The sequence below is a fragment of the Nipponia nippon genome, unplaced genomic scaffold, assembly GCF_047370975.1.
Source record: "Nipponia nippon isolate SJK-2023a ecotype South Korea unplaced genomic scaffold, ASM4737097v1 scaffold_24, whole genome shotgun sequence".
Classification (NCBI taxonomy): Eukaryota; Metazoa; Chordata; class Aves; order Pelecaniformes; family Threskiornithidae; genus Nipponia; species Nipponia nippon.
Window position 1 is genome coordinate 6,991,679 of NW_028262341.1, and position 26,293 is coordinate 7,017,971.

At 42.5% G+C, this 26,293-nt stretch overlaps 1 protein-coding gene across 3 annotated transcripts in view; it reads right to left on the reverse strand.

The window, feature by feature from the left end:
- Positions 1 to 21,824, reverse strand: part of MCTP1 (multiple C2 and transmembrane domain containing 1) — a 282,391-nt gene extending 260,567 nt beyond the window's left edge. The window contains exon 1 of one of the 3 annotated variants that reach the window (XM_087761501.1): positions 21,225 to 21,824. In XM_087761501.1, coding sequence (XP_087617627.1) covers positions 21,225 to 21,803 — 579 coding nt within the window. In that variant the 5' untranslated portion in view covers positions 21,804 to 21,824. The remainder of the gene's footprint in view (positions 1 to 21,224) is intronic. The other 2 variants (XM_087761499.1, XM_087761500.1) reach the window with 2 other exon arrangements.
- Positions 21,825 to 26,293: the final 4,469 nt, after the last annotated feature.

Consider the following 26,293-nt stretch of genomic DNA (forward strand, 5'->3'; position numbering starts at 1 on the left):
TCTTTGATTCTATTCTATGATTCTATGACTCCTCAGATAGCAGTTCCTGACTAGAAGAACTAAATGCCTTGCCCTTGTACCTGTATCTCTAGGGCATGACTTAATTATACCAAACCCAGACCAAATCCTGACCAGGTATAAACTGATCCTCTGCCTTGTGTATCACAGAAGTACATCCATTAACACCAGCTGGGGATCTAACCTTATACAAAAATTAATTCCAAGTAATAGAAGCAGTCTACACTAAGACTAGTAATTAATGTAATCAGGTCAGGCGTAGAAGGGAGTTCTTCAACCCACAGTGAATACGCAGAAGCCACTTGAAATTCGAAACAATTAAAATGCTAATTAGCTTTTCTTCAATTGCCTGCTAAAATGATACTGCTCCATTTCATCGGTGTTTATTCTCTGCCTAGATCAACCACACAAGGAAGGAAAAAATAAAAAAAGCATACAGACAGAATTCAATGTAAATCAAGTCTGATGGCAGCTGCAGACCAGCAGGAGATCACCTGCAGTAAATCTCCAAGTGCCCAGCAGCATCACAGGACAGGACCACTCTGAAACAGAGAGACCACAATTTCCACGTGTCAGTCTAGGACCACCAGAAGCTGAACGTTTCACTGTCCATGCAACTCTCTGCTTCTATGGGAGAAAGAAGGGGGGGGGTGTGTGTGTAAAAATATGAATCATGTATATTAAGCAAGTACCATCTTAAATAAAAGTGTACGTTTAAACTACTCACTGTTATTTTCATTCAGATAACCCACACTTGAAGTAATAAAACTCAGAAAGTAAAGCAAATGAAGATAAATCCCACACAATGCAAACAAAACTTACTATGTGTGGGTGGGAAGGAGGGGCAAGGAAGAGACTCGCTGAGACTGAACAACAGAGTATCAGAGCTCAGGGGCAGGAGGGTTCCTGGGTTATCAAAGGCACGCAAGCTCCTGGGCAGAAACGCTCTGGAATAAATTCTGTGTATTACCTGCACACATGTACTGTCAGCCTGCTGCTACATCACAGGGGAGAGAAAGGCTTTGTTGTTTCATTTTTACAAATAATCCATAGCATTTTATGCATAAAAGTATTGAACCTTCCACTGTAAACCTCCCAAGTTCTCCTTTGACCAAAAAAATATGTGGTTAACTACATCAACTCCTTTGTTTTAGCAGATCATTGACTGCACAACAAACAATGATATTAAAAATGTCAGATAAACATTTTGTGTTTGCACACAAAACCAAAGGCTATAGTTATTCAGAAGTGATACGATATTAAATATAGTGCATGCAACACTACAGACTATAGAAACATATCTTGTTAGGATTGGGTCAGAAATGTGATGCCAATTTTTTTTTTTTTTTTGGCCGTCTTACGAGTCTGCAATAGCCCAAAACAGGTGAGAAATGTTTGATGAAAGATTGCAGATATCAAGTTTTTTAAAGTCTTTTGTAGGACAGGGTCATTTCAAATTCCTGACACAAACTGAAGATGACATTGCCTAAGCAAATCTCTGGGTGTGGGAGTGTCCTGGTTTCAGCTGGGATAGAGTTCATTTTCTTCCTAGTAGCTGGTATAGTGCTGTGGTTTGGGTTTAGGATGAGAATAATGTTGATAACACACTGATGTCCTAGTTGTTGCTAAGCAGTGCTTATACCGGGCAAGGACTTTTCAGCTTCCCATGCTCTGCCCGGTGCACAAGAAGCTGGGAGGGGGCACAGCCAGGACAGCTGACCCAGACTGGCCCAAGGGCTGTTCCATACCGTATGATGTCATGCCCAGTATGTAAACTGGGGGGAGTTGGCCGGGGGGCAGAGATCACTGCTCAGAGACGGGCTGGGCATCAGCCAGCAGGTGGTGAGCATCGTGCATCACTTGCTTTGTATATTACTATTATTACTACTACTACTATTTTACTTTATTTCAATTATTAAACTGTTTTTATCTCAACCCATGAGTTTTCTAATTTTTACTCTTCCAATTCTCTCTCCCATCCCACCAAGGATGGGAGTGAGTGAGCAGCTCTATGGGGCTTAGTTGCTGGCTGAGGTTAAACCACAACAGGGAGGCAGTGTAAACCAAGTGTGATCTGTGTATCTCATAGGTCTCTGCAGGCACTTATGCTTTTGTTATGCTGAAGTGTTAGAGATTCTAGGACTGCATGATACTGATGTTCATAACAATTCTTTTTCTTTATGTCACAAGTCCTTATGCAATATTCTCAACTGAACCAAACAAAAAAATTATACTTGTATTTATCACATAATATTCTTGACAGCCTTTTGGCTCAAGGTCATGTCTTACAACATACCACTGAAGGAATTTCATGAGATGCTTACACAGCTGAACTTGGAGGAACTCATACCCAATGCTGACATCAAGACTCTCAGCATTCCTGGTCAAATGCCATCCAAATGTAGGTGCACATGAAGTCTGCATTTTGATTTCCACCAGCAAAGCCTTCCAGATAACATGGTTTCAGATACTCAACACCACATAGCTGTTCTGAACCCCATGCCTTGTCCAAACCCTCTCAGTACTTTCACAGAAAGCATCTTCTTACCCAGGCACCCTGGGCAAAGCCATAAGGCAGGAATGCTTGGTGTATGCCTACCCTTCAGGACATCACAGAAAACGAACAGGAGGAGATAATATATTCACTTTAAACACAATATCCCATTGTAGAACAATCTTACAATGTAGCTGAGACAAGTTCAAACACATCTTGTTCTGCCTAATTTGGAGCTGGAATTTAATAATGTGAGCTACCACCCACATAAATGCCCTAACTATCAGACTATGGTCATCTGGGATCCCTCTCAATCTCCCTCAAGAGAGGCTTTCTTCCCATGCATTAGATCAAGCAATTCTGTGACCACTAAGTGAATTCGATTCATTTTCCAGCAGCTGAAGTCGATTAACTCACCCTGCTGGCACAAAGTGGAACCTACAGAAGACATACCAGAACCTGCAGGCAGATGGGAAAGTGTAATGAATGAGTATATCCCAAGCCCAGTGACGGATCCAGCTCTCCACTGGCTGAAGCTCCCATTTACATGGTCCAGTTTTGAAATGCAAACACCATGGGGAGAAAAGCCAGCTTTCATTCAAATTAAAATACAGTTCTCCTTACTTTATCAAAAAGTTCATCATTATCTTAGTAGTATCTTTCCCATCCTGAAGGAAAGTCTGTCATGTTTTCCATATATCATATTTCACTGACAGGCAAGGAAACAAATTAATCACAGTTTTACATAAGATATCACATATGTCAGTTTCTAAGTAGCTTCCTTAGAAACAGCAATTACTGAACAGAGTAGCTCAGGGTTATTTATTCTTCTGCTTTTAACTGTCTCACTGTCCTCCTCTGCGGTTTGCTTGTCACTGCTATCGCATTTTATGAGATTACATCTCACCTTAAACTTCTGTGGACAAACCCTTTCATTTCCCTATACATTTGTGCCTTTCTATCCGTAGGTAATAACACAAAAATTGATTATTTCAGTTTGAAGTTTAAAATAAAAATTTCGTGCACTTCTGATAAAAGCTTTTTAATTGGATTTATTGATCTGCTAAGAAATTAAAATACCAGTTATCAGAAAATTTCTCTCCCTTAAATGAAACACTAAGAAAATCCATGACTATAACTATTCTTGACAAAACAGGTGCATTATCATCATTCAAATCATATACTTCAGGAAGCACAAAGATTTTTCCCAAACCGCAGCTCAATGTCATATTTACCAGCAGAGCACATTAATCTCATGCTGCCATTACTAGGTCATTCGGCAAGTATGTTTCATGTTGTGAAAGTAATTGTACTGGAAAGCTCCTCCGTGGGCAGGAAAGCTGCTTGACTTGGAGAGTAGCTTATTCGTAGGCCACTATTACATGCGTAATTTTTTTCTTTTGGCATTTTAAGGAGATGGAGGACTCTGAGGATCCCACTGAAAAGTATCAGAAGGTATTTAAGAAAAATGCTACTAGATCAGCACAGATCAACATGTATGTCTATTTTTAAACTAATATAAATACGACAAAGATAAATATAACAGTCTTGTGAAGAGACGTCAACCTCTAAAACAGAAATATTTTACATACAAAGAGAAGCAGAACAGATTGATCGTAATACAATCATTTTGGATTGCCAAAAAAATTCTTGCCCCCTCTTGGTATAAAGTACTATAAAAGCCAAACCTACAAAACCAGGGAAAGCTGTTGGGATGGAGCAAGGGCAGGAAGAGAGATAGGGCTGATTTTCTCTCTGGTTTTTTAACATTTACCAATTATAAACAGACTTTTTATTTGGGCACCGATGATTGAGGCAATGCAGAATGTATTTCTGAGTTATTAGGAGAGTAGTCTAACTGGCCACCCTTTACAGTAACTACAGCTGCACTGCGGAAAACAATATTAGACATCTGCCATAAAGAAGCACAAAAGATTTCTTTTCCTGCTTATTGTTATAATGGCTAGTCCAGTAATAATCTTGTCTTTCATATTTTGTAATCACTTCATCTAGACACTGAATGCATGACTTCCACATGGGAAAAAAAATGAAATGTATAACTTTGCTCAATTATTTTTCTGGAAGCCTCAGTGTCATTTTGAAAAAAAAAAAAACAAACAACACAAAAAAATAACACTTTAACGCATTTCAGGCCTTAAGGCATTTTTTCCATTATAGGCAATCAAGCAGCACAAATAAATGTGTTACTTAAAGCAGGTTGGCCCTTTCTGAGATTAAATAAATAAACAAACAAACAAATAACACTAGTTTATTCTTCTCCCATGGGTTACAACAGTAGATTCCCAAACAGGAGAAATGACAGTGGTTTTATGTTTGTCTAGGCAAACTAAAACACAGTGGATTGAGAATCGCAACTCAGTTGACATTCAGCTCTATTTAGGAAAGCAGTTCCTCTGACAGGCTAAGAGGACAACTTTATTAAAATACTTCTTTTTCTGATGGACAAATACAGTGAACACCAGAAGCCCCTAATCTTGATGAACAACTGGAATGGAACTATTTTGCTTGTTATCATCATCAGTGCTTTTCCAATTTTTCCCACTTCTTTAAAATCAAATTTAGAACAGGAATAGAACAGTTCAGTTGGAAGGGACCTACAACAATCATCTAGTCCTACTGCCTGACTGAAAGTTAAAGGCTAAAGCATGCTATTAAAGACCAAAAGTTAAAGCATGTTAAGGGCATTGTCCAAACACCTCTTAAACACAGACAGGCATGGGGCATCAACCACCTCTCCAGGAAGCCTGTTCCAGTGTTTGGCCATGCTCTCAGTAAGGAAATGCTTCCTCATGTCCAGTCTGAACCTCCCCTGACAGAGCTTTGAACCATTCCCACGTGTCCTGTCACTCAATACCAGGGAATTTTTGAAAATTTGAAGATAAACTATAAAATACAACTACAAGTTCCCATCTATGCAGTGCAATGAAGACAGAAACAATGATTTCCATTAAATTATATGACATAACAAATTATTCACATACAATAACCTGGACAATCAGCAACACACTGGCCAGAATAAGTATACCTGGCTAATGAGAATTAAGTAGCAATCCCAGATTTGGGGAAAATTTATACTCCAGCCCTGCAACAGCTGTTACTTCTTTTAAACAGGGACATCACCGGGTGACAAGGAGTGTACATGATATAAGCATATATAGCACTGGACAACTTAAATATTTTGTACGCTTTTCACAAGATAGGTAAGCTTTTCCCTGAATATCAAATACTTCAGATAGAAGACAACATATAAAACTTCAAGTTTTTATACGTACTGGTCATAAATAACTCACATTTCAACGAATTTGTTAAAAACAAAGCATGTTCACACTGCTGCCTTCTCAAATCTCAATCTTCATTTTTAGTACTGAGAACATGGATAACATCAAATAGTTTTACTCTAAGTCTCTAATACGTCAATCTTATGCCCAACAACAAAAACTTCAGCAACATGGTAATAAACCTTTCCAGATTTTAAAAATAAACTCATGGGTTGTAGTCCTGCCCTGCTCCTAACAAATTCAGTCAATAAAACATGTCAATCCTTTTTTCTGCCAAACCTCAAAGTGCTGAAATATTGACTTCATCATGCACTATATATAGCTGAAAACCACTCCATTCCCCAATGAGTTCAGAAAAACCAAGTGATGACTACCTTAGCCAGGATGCCCTAGAAAGTTGCAATGAAAGAAAACCTCTCCTGCCTCCTTTCTCAAGTGCCTTCCAAAGGACAAAATGCCCACAGATGCTGGGCAGTGAAAGGGAACAGACCAGTAGCTTCTGGAGGCTGCACCCAAATAAAGTGACAGTGACACACTAGTGCAACCCTTCTGCAATCTGGCATCACTATGCCGTCTGTCATCACACCCTTGTGCAGCAGAAGTCTGCATTGTTTTAATAATTGAGACCTACAGATCTGCCTTACCAAGCAACTAAATAGCAGGGCTCATATGGAAACCCATAACCTGTAACACTAACCGTTAATAAGTGTTACATTAATAAGACAGGAAGACCAAAGAGCTACTGATGCTTTAAAGTACTGCATTATTATTGCAATACTATTAAGATGATGACAAAATTTGAAATAAATGGTCCAGAATGGGGCCATTATAAAACAGATTAAACACTGATGATGGTAACAGCTGGGGCAGTGAAGGACCCCCCGCCCCCCCCCTCCATCGAGAACTTTGAATTCAGAGACCAGGAAACAAGTTACCAGAAGAGCTGCTGGAATTCACTACATAAATATCTTCGGACTTTATTGTGCCTCTGCTATTAGCACATAAACCATTAGTACAGAAATTATCGCACCAATGAAGACGCGTGGCAATGAGAGAGTGGAGCAGAAGAGACTTCTCTCTAATCAAAAGTTTCTGTTCATCTTCCCTGCATCTTTCCCTCCACTTCACCTACTTCCCTCCAGCTTCCATGCATGCATGCACACACAGGCACACTCACATGCACGCTGTTTTCACCTAACTCTGAAACCAAATCAAACCTGTTTTGCTAAAACAAATTTCCCAGCAACAGCTGACAGCAGTCTTACAGACCAAAGCACCTGTCCATGACTGGCCATCTCCCCTTGCATCCCAAGAATGGTACTTATAATCCCACTTTTACCACCCCGTCTCTTTTTCCCCCCATGGCTCTCATCAGCTATCTCAACAGCAATAAAAGTAACACACATTACATTAACCATATCAGAATAAACCAACAGAATGAAGTCATTCCTCTTTGCTAAAAAAAAAGGACAGACAGAGCAAGCAACTGACTGACATCCTTTTCCTTAGAAAGGGACTTGCTAAGATTTTGAGTAGCTTTGTCATGCATAACTACTCCATTTCAAGATGCTTTGTGCATTGTCTAGGACCCATTTCTCCTGGGTGTCATATGACCTTTCCAAAAAGTAACTCTCAAAACTTTGGTATGGATTCTCCAGTGCATTTGTCAAGGAAATAAATATGTCGAGATCTCTGTGCTTAGAAAGACAACAACCCATACTTGATTGCAGTTAAGTGATGTCAACACCTTTTGTTCTTTTGCATCACTCACTACAGCAGAAGTGAACAAAACACACTACTGTGCGCAGCATCTTGCCTGCACATCACGGGGATCTCTCCCCCTTGCCCTCCTCACCCCTCCGCTCACACACAACTGAATCCTTAGATTTCTGTACACATCGAAGAGCCCCTCAAAACACCCAGCACTAGCTCCGAGAAGAGACATCACAGTAGGGAAGACATGCTACACACATGTGGCTAAAATGCTGTGGTACGTCCTCTTGGTGAGTCCTGGACTATGCCTGTACTGCTTTCGGTACCTGCTCCCAGATATGTACTGTCCGATGTAAGGACGAAAAGAGTCCTCCTTTTTCTTCTAGATATTTTCAATCATTTGTAACAACAGGAATATTTTTATGTACTGTAAGCAGCTGCTTCTCCTTCTATAACCAAAGCAACTGACACCAGGATTTTGACAAAAGTTGTTGTTTGAGTACAGATCATGTAATACAGTAACTTGCCAATAAACCTTTAAGTGGCAGTGCTGGTGCTTCTTTTCTAAATAATAAGATGTACCACCACCTGAGTTTTGTCATTTGTGATCACTACTACAGAAAAAAAAAAGGTATAAGCAGAAACAAGCAGGTGTAATTGCAAGGCATGCTTTTTTATGCTTTACTTTGGTTTTGTTAGTAAATGGTATACCTAGAGTATGGCAGGTCTTCAGTGCCAAGATAGGCATATTTAAAAATACTAGCTAGAAAGATGAAGTAAATTCAGTATTAGTCTGCAATTCTACAACTGACTGAGGCTTCTGGCAAAACATGACTAACTACAGCTTGTATTATTCAAAACGTTGCTACAAATAGGCCTGAAGTTAACATTTGTCTGGAGGAACAGCATGACAGAACACCAGCACAAAGAGCAGAAAACCACACAATTGCAGTTAATATTTGGCTTCTAAACATTTGAAATTATTTAACAAGGCTTGAGATACATGCTGTCCTTCAATACAGCACCTTTGGGGGGCACCGGGGGACCTTGAATGTCCTTGAAAAGCTCTCTGTGTGTGTATTTGTTAGAGACAATTTTTTCTAGCACTTTATACTCACAGGAAAGTAACAGAACTTTCTCAAAATTCTCAAGCTTTAAGAAAAATTAGAAAGCAAAAGCAGCAAGAATTTGGAACCAAAATAAGGCAGCACTTTGCATGCTGACATAGTGCTAAAAAGCATCTACTGGGAAAAGCAAAAAGAGGTATAATTCATGATACTACACACATACCTTTTTCTATCACATCAGAATTTTTAGGATGATTCCTATTTCATTTTTCTAGTCTTGGTTACCAAGTTATCTGTAAACAATTCTTCAATTCTTCTGCATTACATGACTAAGAAACACTACCTCTGTAAGAGATCCATGAAATACAGAAATTACAGATTATACGACTGATACATGTAAACTTTCTAAAGCTGAGGAACCCATTTTCAGCATACCAAAACAAACCCTTTTAAGTCACTTACACCTAACAGATCATCTGGAATCCTACACGCAACATGCTATATGCCCAAATACTGCTCAGCCTCATACCCAGTGTGTCTTCCCCACACAGAATCACGTAGCCATCCACCATATGTTTCTAGTCTGAAGGCCAGGCAAATCAAAGCATCTGACTGCTGTAACAGAGGGAAAATGAAACAAAACCAAAAACAAGCCCCCAAACCTCCACACACCAAACTGTGTAGATACAAGTTTAAAAGGAAAATCCCTTCATTCTGTAGATCATTTCAGAAATGCAGATCTCCAACACATCAAGATGATTTCTATTGTTATTCTGCACTAACTCACAGAAAACACTGTAACATAAATTTTAGCACATAAATTGCATGAGATTAACTGTTACCCTGCATTGTGAACCACATTTATTAGCTGGATCTTAGATATAAATCTTATAAACATGATAAGGATTAAAATTCCCAAGTCTTGGAACTCAGAGAGGGATTTTTATGCATCACACAAGGGTTACATTATGAATATGCATTTATTCCTTCACATTTCCTGGACTCCAGCTGATTCCCACATGGTTTTATTGTTATTTTCATTAAAATGTAGTGGAAAACCAAATTGCAAAAGCCAGTTCTTGTGGCATAAAACCATTTTCATGTCAGTACTATACTGACTACAGTAATGCAGAATATCAAAATACCCATCTCATGTCAATCATGTTCAAAATTTAAAAATGGAGTTATTAAAATTGTAACAGAATATAAAAAAATCTGTGCCAAAGAGGGCAATAAGCCCTTAACTATAAGAGTAAGGATGCCCTTAAAATGAAAGGTAGAAGCTCCATTTCTTACCTTCAATTAACAGAGTTCAATAATTCTTCCTGCTTTTCATCAAGCCTCCTAGAACTTCAGACTGTCTGCTGTGCATGAAGTTTCATGATAGTAATAATCATTCCTCACCCAGCAAATACAACAGTAGGAAGTCAGCATTTGCTTTTTCCTGCTGGAAAGAGTTTTGTTGCCCCCCCTCCAAGAATTTAGAGCCATTTGCGAGATAGAATCAGCTGGAGTTTTTTGTGGCAACACTTAAATGAATAAGGTAGAACTTTCTACAAATAGGTAGAACTTTCTACCTTTTGGAATAAAAAAAACAATCCAGGAGCTCCAGGAAGGTAGTTAGGTTTTCTGGACAGAGCATAGGGGCTTTGCCACAGCTAAAAATTAAGTCCTGTCCAAGCTGGACAAGAATTAGTTTCTGAATTAGAAATTAGAAATTTTAAATTCTAAAAAATTAAAACTTTTTTCCCCACACATTGGATCTGCCAGCATATGGAGAGCCAGCACAACTACATTTCAGCCAGTGACCTCTGCCATGTGCTTTGTTCTAGGCTCCAGAACTGGGTAGAAAAGGCTTGGAAAGAGAACTTGGCTCACAGTTACCAACAAAAGCTTTAGCTATAGTTCTCCTTCTCTTATAATTACATGAATGGCAGCATAAACCACCTTAACCAAACACAGGCAACAGAAAAGTGTCAGGATTCTCGCCCCTCTGGCACTACACAGAAGATTTTGATATTTGTCTAAAACTTAACTCCATAAAATATTTATCATTAGCTACATGGCAGTCTAGCCACTGATTTAATAACACACATCAGAAGCAGCAAACAAGTGTCTCATGGGTACGTGCATCTCTTACATGAGAGAGATGAAACAGAACAGCTCATACAAGGTAAGAATCCAATCAGAATATTCATTAACTGCAAGGTACTGAATGGCCTAATTGATGTACTGCACAAAGAATCTGTAAGCCGCATTAATTTTATCCTGTTCATCAAATGTTTGCAAGCCTTCAAAGGATTATTCATCTTCGCCTAATCACAAGCACACCTGATCACAAGCACAGCAGAGATGGTAAACTGAATGCCTCCAGATCAGATACATCAAAACCAAATGGCATCCTACCCATAGCATGCCTGGCGTTCAGACGAAAGCCAACTTCCTTATGTAAATACCACTCAGCCTTTCTCCAAAAAAACATCTGATCCGCCTGATATCACATTTCATGACTCATTCTTGAATATGATTTTCTTGAGAAACAGTTACAGAACTTCCCCAGAATAGGATGGAGGGAGGAGAGCAAAAGTTTGAACACTGCAGCATTTTAAAAACTGTTTTGATACTGAGTTTTGTAGAGCATCTGAACAGTGCCAGTGGTTAAAAGTAGTTAAACAATTGACTAAATCGGCTTTGTTTTTCTGGAAAGAAATTTACTTCCTCCCTCTCCTTTCAAATGAGCAGAGGGGAGCTAGAGAAAAATTACAAAGCTATAAAGAATTAGATTTACACATATTTGAGCAAAGTTTGAAATACAGTATTTCATTCAGAAGTATGCACTGTTGTTGCCTCTGAATTTTTTACAGCAACCTGTGATCCTAGTATGAGGAGGTAATATATAAGTGGGAAAAAAGGGAAGGGTTTGATCTAAAAAATAGTTTAAAAAAGATCTAAAAGAACGAACAGCCAAGACGGACAGTGAACACAGGCTGAAGGAAGGTGTAAGTTCTGCTCACAGAGGTTTGCATTTCCCAATATCAAAATAAAGAGACAGTTCAGGCAAAGTGTTGCAGATACTTTAACATTTTGACAACTCAACAAAATCTGTCCCTGTAGTTGAAGTTCCCTTCCTACTGACAGCAAAAGCTCTAGGTATGTTTCTGCTGTGTCACTACGTGGCCTCAACATTGTCCAACATTCATGGCGTACATTTCACCTGTGAAAAGACATCATCAGAATAGCATGTCTGTAATTCAACCTAGATTTTTGCTCTGCTACATTTCAGGGCAGGGGGGGCAGGAGCAACAGTCTTGGAGACATGAACTATTTATCTACATAAGGTCAGTAAGAAAATAACATATATCTCAGTAAAGGACGAGTTGGGGAGAAGTGGCAGAAGAAGGGCAAGTCAATCAAAATCCCTTTGACAAGAGGTCGTTAAAACATCAGTCATTTATTCCAGAATTTCTCCGCTTAATAAGAAACAAAAAATGTTCAGCCTTGCAATTACATCATCCCAAAGAATCAGAAACGCAAGAATTCCATCTTTTAGCCCCTATCTCATGACCATCAAATGCACTGTTCCTAGCAAACCTTGCATTGCATTTAGAGTTCCCAGACAAAACGTGTCAAGATGCTCTTTAACCTGCATCTTCATGTCAGAAAAACTTCACTAGGGACATGAAACACTGGGACAGGATCTTTCTGTGGTAGTGTTTACACATCATCTCCAACTTCCCTGTAGTGTTAGCCCATATCTTCTGGGACGTAAGACAGGGTCCACAAGGGAAAATCCAATAACTGATGAAGAATCCAGCAGCCATGGCTTGGTACCTAGTTATAGCACCTGCTATCCAGCTTAGCAGTTAAAGGCTTTCCCTGCTGACATAAGTAGGAAGATGTACAACATGAACACCACACTATATCCAACAACAGCCAAAAGTTTTATTTTAAACATCAGTGATGCTAAGTCTCCAATGCATCACAGCAAGAACTGGGTTTAATGGGAAAAAGTATGCTTTAAACATAAACCCTCATTTGTAAGGATAAAATGCCAAGTAATTACCAGACTGCTATCAGTGCTAATGACCGGAAACTCACATCACCATCCACAGAAAAACTGGATGACAGAACAACACAAATATATCACCAAATCATTACTCCCTTAGGGAAACTTTAACACAAACATTAAGCACGTTTAGTCTTTTTTTTTTTTTAAAAAGAAGTTGAAAAATCACATTGCCCTAGAAGCAACAGGATTTAATGGACAATACTCTGAAAGTATTGATGCAATGCCCAAACATGTTATGGTGTATACAGTGCTACTGTATCTCCCATTTTCTCATTGAGATGCAAAACTAAACCTAACCGTTTGAACCAACAAGGCTGCAAGTACCTCATAGCCCTTCCCCTGACGTGCTCTGCCGATGGGCCGTAGCTAAATAACAAGCCAAGTTACTGGATTTGCCCACCTGGAAAAATCAGCTAATTTTTTTGGAGGAAGAATATCATATGCTTTGTTAATGACCTAGTGGTGAATCTCTTCTCAGACAAATGCAAAATTATGTCAACTCCACTGGCTACAGAAAAGCACAAACAAGGCAGATGTGGATGTATTGCTCCAGAGACAAAAATTATCTATTTACCTTACAGCACTGTCATCCTGTAGTGGTAGATACAGCCTACAAAAGAAATGCTGAAGGAAATATAAAAAAGAATTACAAAAAGGCAAGTCCTTTCAACATTTCTTTGCTATGTATCTTTCAACGTGGTGTTAAATACTACCCTTCAAGAAAATCTTTATCCTGTATTGCACTGTTCCATGTTAATCACTGCTAAAAGTTCTGTTTGGAACAAGCAAAGGAATCTGTTTTAGGGTTTTTATATATACTTAATCACCCCCAGGCACTTATATAGTTAATTCCTTCTCTTTAGGGAAGGAATTAAGCACTTGGGAACTTTTAAGAATTTGAAACTACGGATATTATTTAGTCAATAATCTGAAGCTACAGCTTTTATTTGGTCAAATGACTACATGGGAAAGCATATCAGCAACATCCAAGCAGAGCACGAAGAGGTAGTAGACTGCCCACTATCCTTATTAATTACCTGATTTGCTGAGACAGTCTTCCTCGTCACCAAAAAATCATTCACATGAAACGTAAGTAACAAGGTGGCTTTACTGACAAATATCCCAGTACTGTAATAGCTTTATCCTCAGGTCCCAGTTCTCACACACAGAGTATGAAACTTTCAAAACTAGGTTTTTCCACAGTGATGGTCTATGATAGCTCTAAGTATTTGAAATAGGAAACCTCTGGCTTGGTGGCAAGATATAAATCAGCTACACAAGACTTCAATACTTGCAAATCCAGAGGGATCATTTTTCTGTGTGCTTGCTATGGTTTGCCATCAGTTCACCATTACAGAAATACATGGACCATACACTACTATATCCCTGAGCAGAATACAAACTCTACATGAAACAAAACACCATACTGAACTAAAGGTGATCTAATGTGTAGTTTTGAGAAATTAAGTCTGCCACAGATAAAGTTTGGGGGGATTCTGCCTTCTTTTACAAGGGAAGAGGAAAACATTTCTTATTTAAACTTACAGCTTCAGGGCTTGCATTATAGTTACCTTCTTAAAATTCCCTAGAAGGTAACACGTATTATCTGAGATCTAGGATCGATATTAAGATTAGAGAGGAAAAGCAGAATTCAGTTTTGAGATCAATGCAGAGTTCTCGGTCGTCTTGCCAAAGACCAGCAATTCATTGAAGAGGGAAAAAAAATACGACACTTGGGTCTATTAATATGTTAGCACCACATCACAAGACAAAACAGTTAAATTAGAACTACATACAGGGCTGGATGCTGAATGACATACTGGCAGTTTTAAAACTGTTTTAGCCATATTTTCTAAAATGCTAAAAAGTTCTCTTTGCAACAATATAGTAACTGATCAGTCTTACTGGTATGCCTAACAATTTTCTGCATCCAACATTTTAACAAGAGGGAAAAAACATTTTTTAGCATTTCTTACAAAAAAGTTTAATGCCATAAGCATGTTTAGGTGTTTGCCTTTTTACATTTAAAATGTTCAACACAGTTCAGTATGTTATGAAGTACACTGAAGTTACACAGTTTTGACACAGTTGCTTGAAATATTAGCTGGCTGAATACGAGCCAGCAGTGTGCCCAAAAGCCTCCTGGCTTCTATCAGAAATAATGTGGCCAGCAGGACCAGGGAAGCAATTGTCCCCCTGTACTCAGCACTGGCGAGGCTGCATCTCGAGTGCTGTGTTCAGTTTTGGGCCCCTCACTACAAGAAGGACATGGAGGTGCTGGAGCGTGTCCAGAGAAGGGCAACGAGGCTGGTAAAGGGTCTAGAGCACAAGTCTTAGGAGGAACGGCTGAGGGAGCTGGGGTTGTTCGGCCTGGAGAAAAGGAGGCTGAGGGGAGACCTTATTGCTCTCTGCAACTACCTGAAAGGAGGTTGTAGCCAGCTGGGGGGTCGGTCTCTTCTCCCAAGTAACAAGCGACAGGACGAGAGGAAACGGCCTCAAGCTGCACCAGGGGAGGTTTAGGTTGGATATTAGGAAAAACTTCTTCACCAAAAGGGCTGTCAGGCCCTGGCACAGGCTGCCCAGGGAAGTGGTTGAGTCCCCATCCCTGGAGGTATTTAAAAGACAGGTAGCTGTGGTGCTTAGGGACATGGTTTAGTGGTGGACTTGGCAGTGCTGGGTTAATGGTTGGACTCAATGATCTTAAAGGTCTCTTCCAACCTAAACAACTCTGTGATTCTAGGAAATCCAGCTAGAATCCCTACACTGAAAGTTAATCACTTTACCACAGAGTCACTCAGTAGAAAATAGGCATTTTTTTGTTTGTTTAGTGCAAGGACTGTTGCAATTCCTATCCACCAGCCATCTATTATTCTCAATACAATTATTTTACTATGAACACCTTTATGTATGAGCAGTGAAGGCAGGGTGGGAAAAAAGAGAGCAAGTAAAGCTTAAATGAGGTCATGGATAAACAGTAAATCAACAGCTGCTACTAGTTCACTTTAAAATATCAAAGTATTTCACATGAGGATAAATGCAAACTGGCCAATTCTGAGAAAAATGATGCAGCTCATTTTGAAAACTCTGGAGAGATTCTTTAGTTAATTAAGCAGAGGTTATTCAGGATATAATTAAATACAATTCTGCTGTGCCATCTCTTGATTTTCATGTCAGTAATATACACACACTGTATTAACATACGGTAAGTTGACAGACTGGTCAGAGGCTGACAGAACATAAGCAGCAGGTAAATGCATTGCAAGCTGCTGAAAGATAAATCCTTTATCAGAAATTAATACAATGACGAAACAGGGCAATGGAGAACATTCCTTGATAACATCAGATGTCTAATTAAACTCTCAGAGAAACAAACAGCCTTGAGAGTCTGCAACAGCTTTCTTAAAAAGAAATTGATGTTAGCAACAGCTTTTTACTCCTGCTTGCTCTTTCTATTTCTATGTCATTTCTATTAACAAGCTCCAGGCTGTTCTGACCCAGCCTAAACATTTACTCATCTGCTTATTCCCCATGTGTCAGTGGCCAGATTCCCAAAAGTATGCTTTCTCCCGTTGCCTAAAGTTTTGCCCTCTTATTCTCAGAACACTGCTGCCCTCAAATCATGCTCCAAATACCTGTGCAAATTCGCTCTCTCCAACTCTTTTTGCTTTGTATTGCTATTATCTGAGGAAAAGGTAATCCTTGACAGTCATAATTGTTTGATTTTCCTCACCACCTTCACCTTTCCCAGTGCAGTTTCTTAGAAATCTGAAGTAGCAATTAAGATTCTCTTGGGTGACATTATCTGTGTAGCTTTTCACTGACATTTTCTGCCTTTTCTTTTGTCTTTATATTGTTCTTCTGCCTTCACTGGCTGGATCAATTACTGAAACGTGACCTGTGACATATGCCAATTAGAACAAACAAGCCAAATTTTTCCCTTGTGTAACTTCACTGACACCAGTGGCTCTAAGCCAGATATAGATTTATTCTGGTATAGGCAGAAAAACATCCATGGTATGCCAGTCACATTTTCATTGGCCCTGCATCCCCCTCCACACCAAAATCAAAAGTCTCCTCTCTTCTTGTCAGGCTTCCTCACAGCTCTGCCTCTGCTCCTATTTCATCATTACTTTTCCCTTTCTCCTTCCCAGACATCTCAATATACCACCATGCTCCTTGCCCTGAAAGTGCAACCTCTCTTCATACAACCCAGCTCACTAAACTCCCCTTTTTCTGCAGGTCCCTCTCATGTGCCACACAACTCGCTCTCTTACACCAACTTTATTGAGAATTACTTATATATTATTGAGATAATGAGAGAGACCCTGTATCTGGATACATATCTCCAGTTTTTCTTGTTGTCTCATCTCTCTTGCATCATGCTGTGTTATATAATCTGGACCACTGTTACCCAATCTCCGACCCTGAAGACCCACAGACGTAGGTCTGAAGGATGACTTAATAATTAAGCAAATAGTTCTGTGTGCAGCAAAACTAATGAAGCTTCATTTCCTATGGCTGTGCATCTAGAGGTTGAGCAGCAGCCCTAGCCTTCCTCCCCTCCTCCCTTGCAATAACCCTACAGCCCTCCCACATCTCCAGTTTATGCCATTAACCTCAGAACTGGAGACAGACGGGGAGGGAAGCGGTTAAGAACCTGTCCACACTTTCACCTTAATGGATCAACCTGTGACATACTTAAAGTCACAAAGTTTGTTGCTATGAAATCATTATCTTGCAAGAAAACCCACCAGGGAAACGTGCCTACAGGAGTTCTCACCTCGGCAGCCAGACTGCAGCCTGGACACCCCTTCAGTGAGGCAACCTCTCCCGAAGCGCTCTTCACATCCACTGCTGATTGAAGATGACATATGTCCACACCCATGTTCTCTGATTAAGATGATGAAACACTTGGAGGTTCTTTATTACTGCAAATCTTAAGAAACAGTGATATTTCCACCCTCCTGGTTCTCGCTACATGATTATGACAAACTGCAAGTGGCGTAAAGCTTTCCACACAAAGCCACATCTCACATTCAGGAGAAAGGCCGTGCTGGCACTGGCACTGCTGGGTAAATCCAAGCTCCCACTGGCAAGAAGATGAAAATTGTAAGGGGCAAGTGGAAAAACCCTTGCTGTACTGCCCTGGGGCACGGTAGCATGCTCAGCCACTGGAAGTCCCATGGAGCAGCAGAATCCCTGAAGGGCTGTTGTCATCTCCTGCCCATGGACCACTCCAAGAGGCCTCCATCGCCCTCAGCTCGCACCCTTGAGGGTGTGGCACACATCCTGCAGCTCTCACCTATATGAAGGTGACTGGATGCCGTGTCTAGGGTTAGGAACGGTTTGCTCAAGCAAACTTGCCATATAGCCTGGGGAAGCGGGAAGAAGGATGATGTTTAATTCTGCATGTGTTCATTTCTTTGTCCTAATAAACCATATTCATGCTTTGGCTACCCTTTAAAAGCAACCTAAGTTTCCTGTCAACAAATATAGTAGTTATGATGCCCTTCTCTCCCCAAAACTATTCAAGGACAGCTTTGAGAAGTATTCAGTCTTTGAGGGAGAACTAGATCAGTATTTAGTACCCAAATGTAAGGGTTATTCTTTGCATAAGACTCCACTCGTAAGTGTGCACCTTTACTCGAACCAAGATACTAACCCTATTTACTGCAACAGAAGCTTTATTCAATACTGAGAAAACTAGGCCTCAGCTAGGTTGTCCACGTCCAATGCAATATCGCTATACCACATTTTAATCAGTTCAAATTATTTTTAAATGGTTTGACTATGCCAAAAAGTACGTTGGAAGATTAAATCCACACAAAGTAGTGCAATTTACATTTAAGTCTTCCCATCCACCACACTAACTTGTGCTCCTTTTCACGGATGACAACTGTATTATTCCAGCTTAAAAGCACAAGAAATTTGACTTCTCATGGGATTTTATTTTTCCCCCATCATCTCCCTTAAAATATCTAGTAGGGCTTTTTGTGTACAGATTTGCTAAAAACTTCAATGGTCTTTATCCAAAAGAGGCAGTAGCATTTGCTTGCCCCTGTATTTCAATCAAATCTTAAATATATCTTAAAGCAAGTTGTAATTCTAGTATTGTTTTACTTTTATATAATTTAATCTCGTTTTGTGATTCTGTTAGTTACTAGAAATTTTTTGGTCTTTGAACGTGTAAGGCTGCTGGGCAATACAAATCCAGACACCTCTGAAAGTCTGTGCTGCTGTAAAACTTGGATTTGAAAAATGCAAGTTATTCCAAACTCACATTACCAGACTTCTAATACCAAATCCTCAGAAGTGTGTACATGCCATGACTGAAGTAAGGCAAGGACCTTACTGACCTGGGGGAACAGCACGTAAGTGTGCAAGACTTGACTCCTGAAATATATTGAATTAGCAACTCCAGCCGGTCACCACGGAAGTTACTGGCTCTGTAACAGGCCACTGAAGAGTACCAGACATGACTGAGAACAGTCCAACAGCACTTTATAGTCTGAGCCTCATTTTCCCCAACTATTCCATAGCTCAGTGAAGCTGGTGAATTAAATCAGATTTAATAATCTGAGTGAGATTATACCTCTAGACATGGGAAGAGCAGCGGACATGCTGATTATGAAATAGCAGAACAGCTGTTTCAGATCATCCCTCCGAAACAAACGTCAGCAGCAGCTCTGCAAACTCCACCAACACACAAGGGATGTAACAAGCTTTATTTAATACCAAAAATAGCAGGTCTGGTAAGCAGGCACCGTCTCAGTTAATACTACAAACTGCTTGGAGGAATTGGCCATAATAATCCTGCTAATTAAAGACAAGTGTTAGAAAGCTTGGGTACGACTTTGTTTTGATTAGCAGTATTCCTTCCAAATGTTATGACTGTACCTTGTTCAAAACAAGAGTAATGCCCTCACAGCTAAGTAACAGTTGACATGTTTTGTAAATAAATGTGCTGTTTCTTTGCTGAACGCAACAGCAGAACAGCACTGAAAAAACCCCACATTTTCATATTTATTAATTGCTAGATGTAGCTGTCTTTAAAACAGAAGCATATCCTGTAGTCCCAAACAGTAACACCTAAAATATGCGATACATTTTTGTGAGCCAGGGGTGGACGGAGAAAGGGACTGACTACGGAAGGGAAATGCCCACGTTGTAAACACCTACCAAAATAATCCCATGTCAAGAAGCAACAACCTAAAACATTTACAAGCATGAGTTACACAAGGGAAAACCACAGTAGCTTCCAGTCAGCATGGTGCTTACCACCAAAACAACCCCATGGGACGCAGAGACATAAAGTCAGGTCTAGGTCCATGTTTGTAAGGATGAGGGCTGAACTCTGCAGAGGGACACGAAAGTCCCGCTGACTTCAAGGGATGCTTGCGAGTCGTCGCAGAACCACTGCCGCTCTTCGTTAGACCACAACCACCGATTCCATAGCCCTGGCAAAAGCCAAATATATTCATCCAGCTTCTTTTTGACACCAAACAGACAGAGCCTGCCTTTTACTTCAGTTACTCATTTCTCCCTAATTATGACAAACGACAATATATAATAATACATACTAGTCAACTATTCCCGCAAAAAGTGGATGACTGCTTAGAATTACACAAACTCCAGAATGACTCATATGTTTTGCACTTTTCTCACAGGAAATTTATTCCAAGATTCGGCAGCCCCTATCAACACTAGCTTCACCACTTAATTTCAAAACTGACAGTCGGAAGAGCTATGGCTTTGTACACTGCCTTCCCCCCACAACAAGGGAAGAAAGACTGTTTCAGCAGCCTAAACCGACGGCCACACGTGGCGGTGCCTGGTATGTTCTGCCAATTAGTTATCTACCGTCTACGAAATTTGCACTAGTGGTTGTCGTTTGGGTGTCCTACAGAAATTAAATGAAATAATAATTCAAATTTGGATAACCAGGCAAGGAAGGAGAGGTTACCTGAGCAAAAGCCGTGCTGGAAGTGTCAAGGACAGCAACCAGCAGTAAGGGGCTGTGGCAGAGTGGCGAGGTGGCTCTGGGGAAAGGCACGAGGGAGAGGGAACCCTCACTACAGGTACGAAACCCCAGCTTCAGCCATGGGGACACCTTTTCTCCGCACGGTTTGCACAGGGAGGCTGCTCCTGCTCCAGAGTACGAGCAACCCCTCGCAGCGCAGCACGCCCACAGCTCGGCGCCGACACGGCCCCGCGACGCCGCCTGTCACGACGACGGCCGCCGCCCCACGAGGAGCCGAGCCGAGCCCCCGGCGGGGGACGGTGGGCCAGGGCAGCGCCGCGGGGCGGCTCTCCCCCTCAGGCGGGCGGGGTAGGGGGGACCGCCGGCCCCGGCCGCCTTCCCGCCTCGGCGCCTGTCCCCTCACCTCACCTCCCTTCCCCGGCGGCCGCCCTCCTGCCTCGCCTCGCCTCCCCTCCCCAGGGACCACCTTCCCGCCTCGCCCTGCCTCGCCTCGCCCCCCGGCACCGCCTGCTCGCCCGCCGAGGGCCGCCGGCGCTGCCCGCCAGCGCAACCCCGCGGGGGGCGGCGGGGGGCCGCGACTCACCGCGCTGCCGTCGCCGTCCTCCGCCCGCTGCTCCTTCCTCCTGCCGGCCGTGGGCGAGCCCTGCAGCAGCTGCTCCAGGCAGGCGGTGCTGGGCAGCGAGGAGCTCTTCTGGTGGGACAGGTGCGCCCCGGGCCGGCGCCCCTCCTTCCCGCCCTTGGGCCCCTCATCCCCGGCGGCGGGGTCCTCCCGGCGGCCGGGCGGCGGCCCCTTGCCCTGGGGGAGCAGGTGCTCCCGCAGGCGGCGCAGGGCGGAGCCGGACTCGCCGCCCGGCTCCAGCGGTTCGGCGGCCGAGCAGCAGAGGTTGGGCTGGGAGGACGAGAAGACGCGGTCCAGCACTTGCCTCCGCCGCTTGAAGCCGCTCCACTTGGGGCCGGGCGGCAGGTCCCCCTTGCCGCTGGCCGGCGGCGGAGCGGGGGGCTCCGCAGTGCGGCGCTCGGCTGCCGCCCGCCCGCCGCCGCCGCTCCGGCCCTTGCCCCCCAGCTGCAGGTTCTTCCACAGCCGGGCCTGGAAGGACACCGCCGGCTCGGGCTCGCCGGGCTTCTCCCCGGCGGCCGCCCGGGGATCCTTGCCCGGCTCCATCCTCCTCCTCCGGCTGCTGCTCCGGCGGCGGCGGCTGCGGGAGCAACAGCAGCAGAGCCCGCCGGAGCCCGGCGCCTTCACTCCCGTGCGGGGCGGGCCGGAGCGGGGCCCGCCGCCGGGGACGAGCGCGGGGCTCCGCCGCGCCGCCCCCCGCTCAGCTCAGCGCGGCACGGCCGAGGGGGCCCGGGGCGGCGCTGGAGCTGGGGCTGGGGCTGGAGCCGCGCCGTGGACGGTAAGGGAAGGACGAAGCCCCCTCCCTCCGCGGCCCCGCCAGGCGGAAAGTTTGCCGCCGTGAGCCCCCCCCCCGCCCCGGGCGGTCCCTCGGTGGCCGCGGCGGGGGCGGGCTGCGCGGAGCCGGGCTGCGCAGGGGCGCGGAGCCCGGCGGAAAAGTTAACGGAGGAGCACGGAGCAGCTGCCGGCGTCTCGCCTATATATACGTGCGGCAATGCAAGGAGATAGCGGGAGTGGGCTTATCCTGCCCCCTCCCCACCTTTTTTTTTTTTTTTTTTTTTTTTTTTTTGCATTTGTGACAGTCGCATCGTGCAGAGAGGGCAAACGGCGCGGCAGCCCCGGCTCCCAGCCGGCGGCCGCTACCGCGTCCCGGCGGTCGCTGCTGCCCTGCTGCTGCTGCGGGCGGTCAGCGTCGTGATGCTGCAGTCTCCCTGCGGGCGGCGGAGCCGGGGGACGCCCAGAGCTCCGGGTGAGGGGCGTGACAGCGCTTCCAGCCGTGCTCCGGCCCGGCCCGGCGGGCATCGGCCCCGGCCCATTGTGACCTTGTGGAGGGCAGGCTGAGATTGCTCATGCATCAGCCGCCGGCGCTGCAGGAAGCACCGGCCTGGCTACCAAAGGTGTCTGTGGGCAAATCTGTCCTTTGGCAGCTGTGGGCGCAACGTGCATAGCCCGGACAGGCAGGTTCCTCGAAGTATGCGGGGAAAAAAACCTCGGCTCATCCGTGACGCTCATATTTTTTCTAAAAAAAAAAAAGAGAATTGTAAATAATCGCATTGTTTTCTCATCATAGTACGCTGTACTAGTGGTCCCATCACTGCGTTTTTGGATGCTTGGCACTATCTAAAGTTTCTTATTTAATTAAAATAATAGCAGCAGGATGATTTCAGAACAGGTTGATACATTCATGAAACAAACTGAAGCAAAAGGAATCTTTCTTGCGTGCAGTAAGCCATACCTTTATCCAGCGTACTTTTGAGTTTCATTTCAGAAGTCGCTTCTTTACACCAGTGATGATTTGGCCACCTGTATTCTGATTGAGTTTTCCCAAAAAAGTTTGCAGCCAGGCACTTGACAATACAGCTTTTGCTGAACAGAACAGTAAGAATACAAATTAAAAGTACTGAGATAAAATGGATGCTTTTGAATCACCAGGGCCCTGGGGAATGCAATCTACATACAATATTTGAGAAAATAACCAAAATAACCTCTGAACCACTGGAGATTATTTTTGAGAAGTCCTGTCACATAAGTGACATTTCAGGACCAGAAAAAGCCAAACATAGTCATAATCAAAAAAAAAAAAAAAAAGAAGACAGAAAATCACAGCTAAGTCAACCTACTTTGATCCCTGAAAGTGAATACAAGTAATCAGCTTCTAAGCACCTAAAAGCAAAAGCATCAGATAGCAAAGCTCAAATGGATCAAGACCTGGAGGAAGCTTATGTGTCTCAATTTCTGAGATGACATCTCCAAAGAAGAAATGTGCTGAAATGGAAGCTCTTTAAAAGGTTTGCTTTCTTGTAAATAATGGATTTACTCAGTGAGCAGGAGTCAAAAGAGTAAAAGAAAAGATAAATTTGGTTCTTCTGTACTGGGGAGAAGGGGAGAATGACAAAGGCTATCTAAAGAAGTATTTATAGATATATAAAGAATATGTATCTGCCTTGTGTTTTACTCTATTTATTTTCACATTACAGTTGAAACAGCTCTAAAATAAGCAGCTTTTCAGATAAAGAGTAATTTCTGTTAAAGTTACAGAAAAGTGAATACTCTGTTCGCAAAGGCAATAGGTATAGGAAGAATACAACATTGTGTTCAGAACAACTCCTCATTTGACAAAATACTGAACTGCTCTCATATCTTTAAATGACAGTCATTTTCAGCAGTGATCACACTTTCCTATCAAAAACAAAGACCAGAAATTCATTATTTGTATAGATGTATTCACTACAGTAACTAATCTCATAAGTGCAATACTACATGGAAGCCCATCATCTAGGAGGAGTGGACAGAAGCCACAGTATTGCAGGCTGGTGTTTTCAGTCCAGCTTGTCCTGCGTTTTTATGACCCCTGCATTGAGTGGTCCCAAATAACCTGCTGTCAGGCCTCCTGATTCTTTTTCCACAAAAGCCAGCATAACCTTTCCTTACATTAAAATTGTGTCATTACATCATCATTTCCAAATCCGTCTAATTCACGTCCATTTTATCCAACCAGAAAGTAGATTTGCTTATAAAAGAAAAAGGTCAAAGTAGCTTAGGCTGTTTAGTTGCAGAAACACTCCTTGTCCTGGGGGCAAAGTGGATCTGGGACCAGAAGGCAATATATGGCTGCACTGAGGCAGGCAGAGTGGGATTATTCCAGCATTAATTCAAATCAATTCACCGTAAACAGTTTTATAATAAAATGAGTCATTCTGCACATTGAATTCTCTGAGCTATATTCATTTATTAAAGTTGAAGCTGAACCTGGCAGAAAGATCACAGCAAGACTTCAAGCAACATTCAAATGGAAATCTCAACATTTAACAAGAATATGGATGTAACACCTGTACAGATGGGAATGACACTTTTCAAAATGTACAAATAAGCCTTTATTAGCCTTGGAAATAAAAGAACGATATCTGAAAATGTTTCTTTACACCTCATTGCTTCAATGTTTCATAAGCTAAAACAAAACAGAACATAAAACCAAAAAAAAAAAAAAAAGAATGATCCAGTATTTCAAATATGAAACAAAGCAAATTCATAGTAGAGATTTTTTTTTTATTATTTCCAACATATCAATTATACATGTCAAAAAGGAAGAACGTTTTCTGAGGAAAGCAACTATCAATCTCCTCAGAACTGTATTTGATCTATCTATCTATATCATTACGCTAATTAGTTTAATTTAAACTGATAAAACAAATGTACTACTCAGTGCTAAGAACTGTGCTTTTTACATAATTTATTTTCTAACACTCTTGCAGACTGACCCAAAGCCCCAGATTTCTCCAGTGATTTAGATCAAATAAAAATGTCTTGGTTTGGTTTTGGCTATTTAAAAAAAAAAAAATGTTGCTTTGTAGCTTCTGATATTTAGGTCATTACCTGTATGTATTTCTATTTGGAAATATACTTAAATTCTTAGCTAACTCCTCCTTTTGAAACACCCTCCCTTGTCCCATCATTCAGAATCTAAAACACAGCAAAGATGGTAATATTTTGAAATACATACCAGACAACTGTGGAGGCAATATTTGATTGGAGGTGGCCTTAGGCTCAAAGGCTGAACATGATTTTGGTCTTCTCAGCCTGGAACCACATTTTTCACCATTTGCATATATTCACTGCTGTCATTTTGTCTTATTCTTTCTCAATGTCTCCTCAGTCTGAATTATTATGAATTTGTGTCTCCTTTTTTCATCTGAGTTATGTTTCAAATGGCAAAGTTCTTGTCTATAAAGCAGTTTTTAAGTACAGCCTTGAATATTGTTCTTTGCATGTTTTTTCCCCCACAGTAACAATGGGACATAGGCAACCCGCTGACGAATTTCAGGTCTTGGCATGAATCGTAGAATCACAGAATGCTTTGGGATGGAAGGGACCTTTAAAGGTCATCTAGTCCAACCCCCTGCAATTGCCAGGGACGTCCTCAACCAGATCAGGTTGCTCACAGCCCCATCCAGCCTGACCTTGAATGTGTCCAATGATGGGGCATCTACCACCTCTCTGGGCAACCTGTGTCAGTGTCTCACCACCCTCATTGTAAAAAATTTCTTCCTTATATCTAGTCTGAATCTACCCTCTTTTAGTTTAAAACCATTACCCCTTGTCCTATCGCTACAGGCCCTGCTAAAAAGTCTGTCCCCATCTTTCTTATAAGCCCCCTTTAAGTATTGAAAGGCTGCAGTCAGGTCTCCCCACAGCTTTCTCTTCTCCAGGCTGAACAATCCCAACTCTCTCAGCCTTTCCTCATAGCAGAGGTGCTCCATCCCTCTGATCATTTTTGTGGCCTCCTCTGGCCCCGCTCCAACAGGTCCACGTCCTTCCTGTGCTGAGGACCCCAGAGCTGGACGCAGGGCTCCAGGTGGGGTCTCACCAGAGCAGAGTAGAGGGGCAGAATCACCTCCCTCGACCTGCTGGCCACGCTGCTTTGGATGAAGCCCAGGGTACAGTTGGCTTTCTGGGCTGCAAGAGCACATTGCCAGCTCATGTCCAGCTTTTCGTCTATCAGCTACCCCCAAGTCCTTCTCCTCAGGGCTGCTTTCAATGCC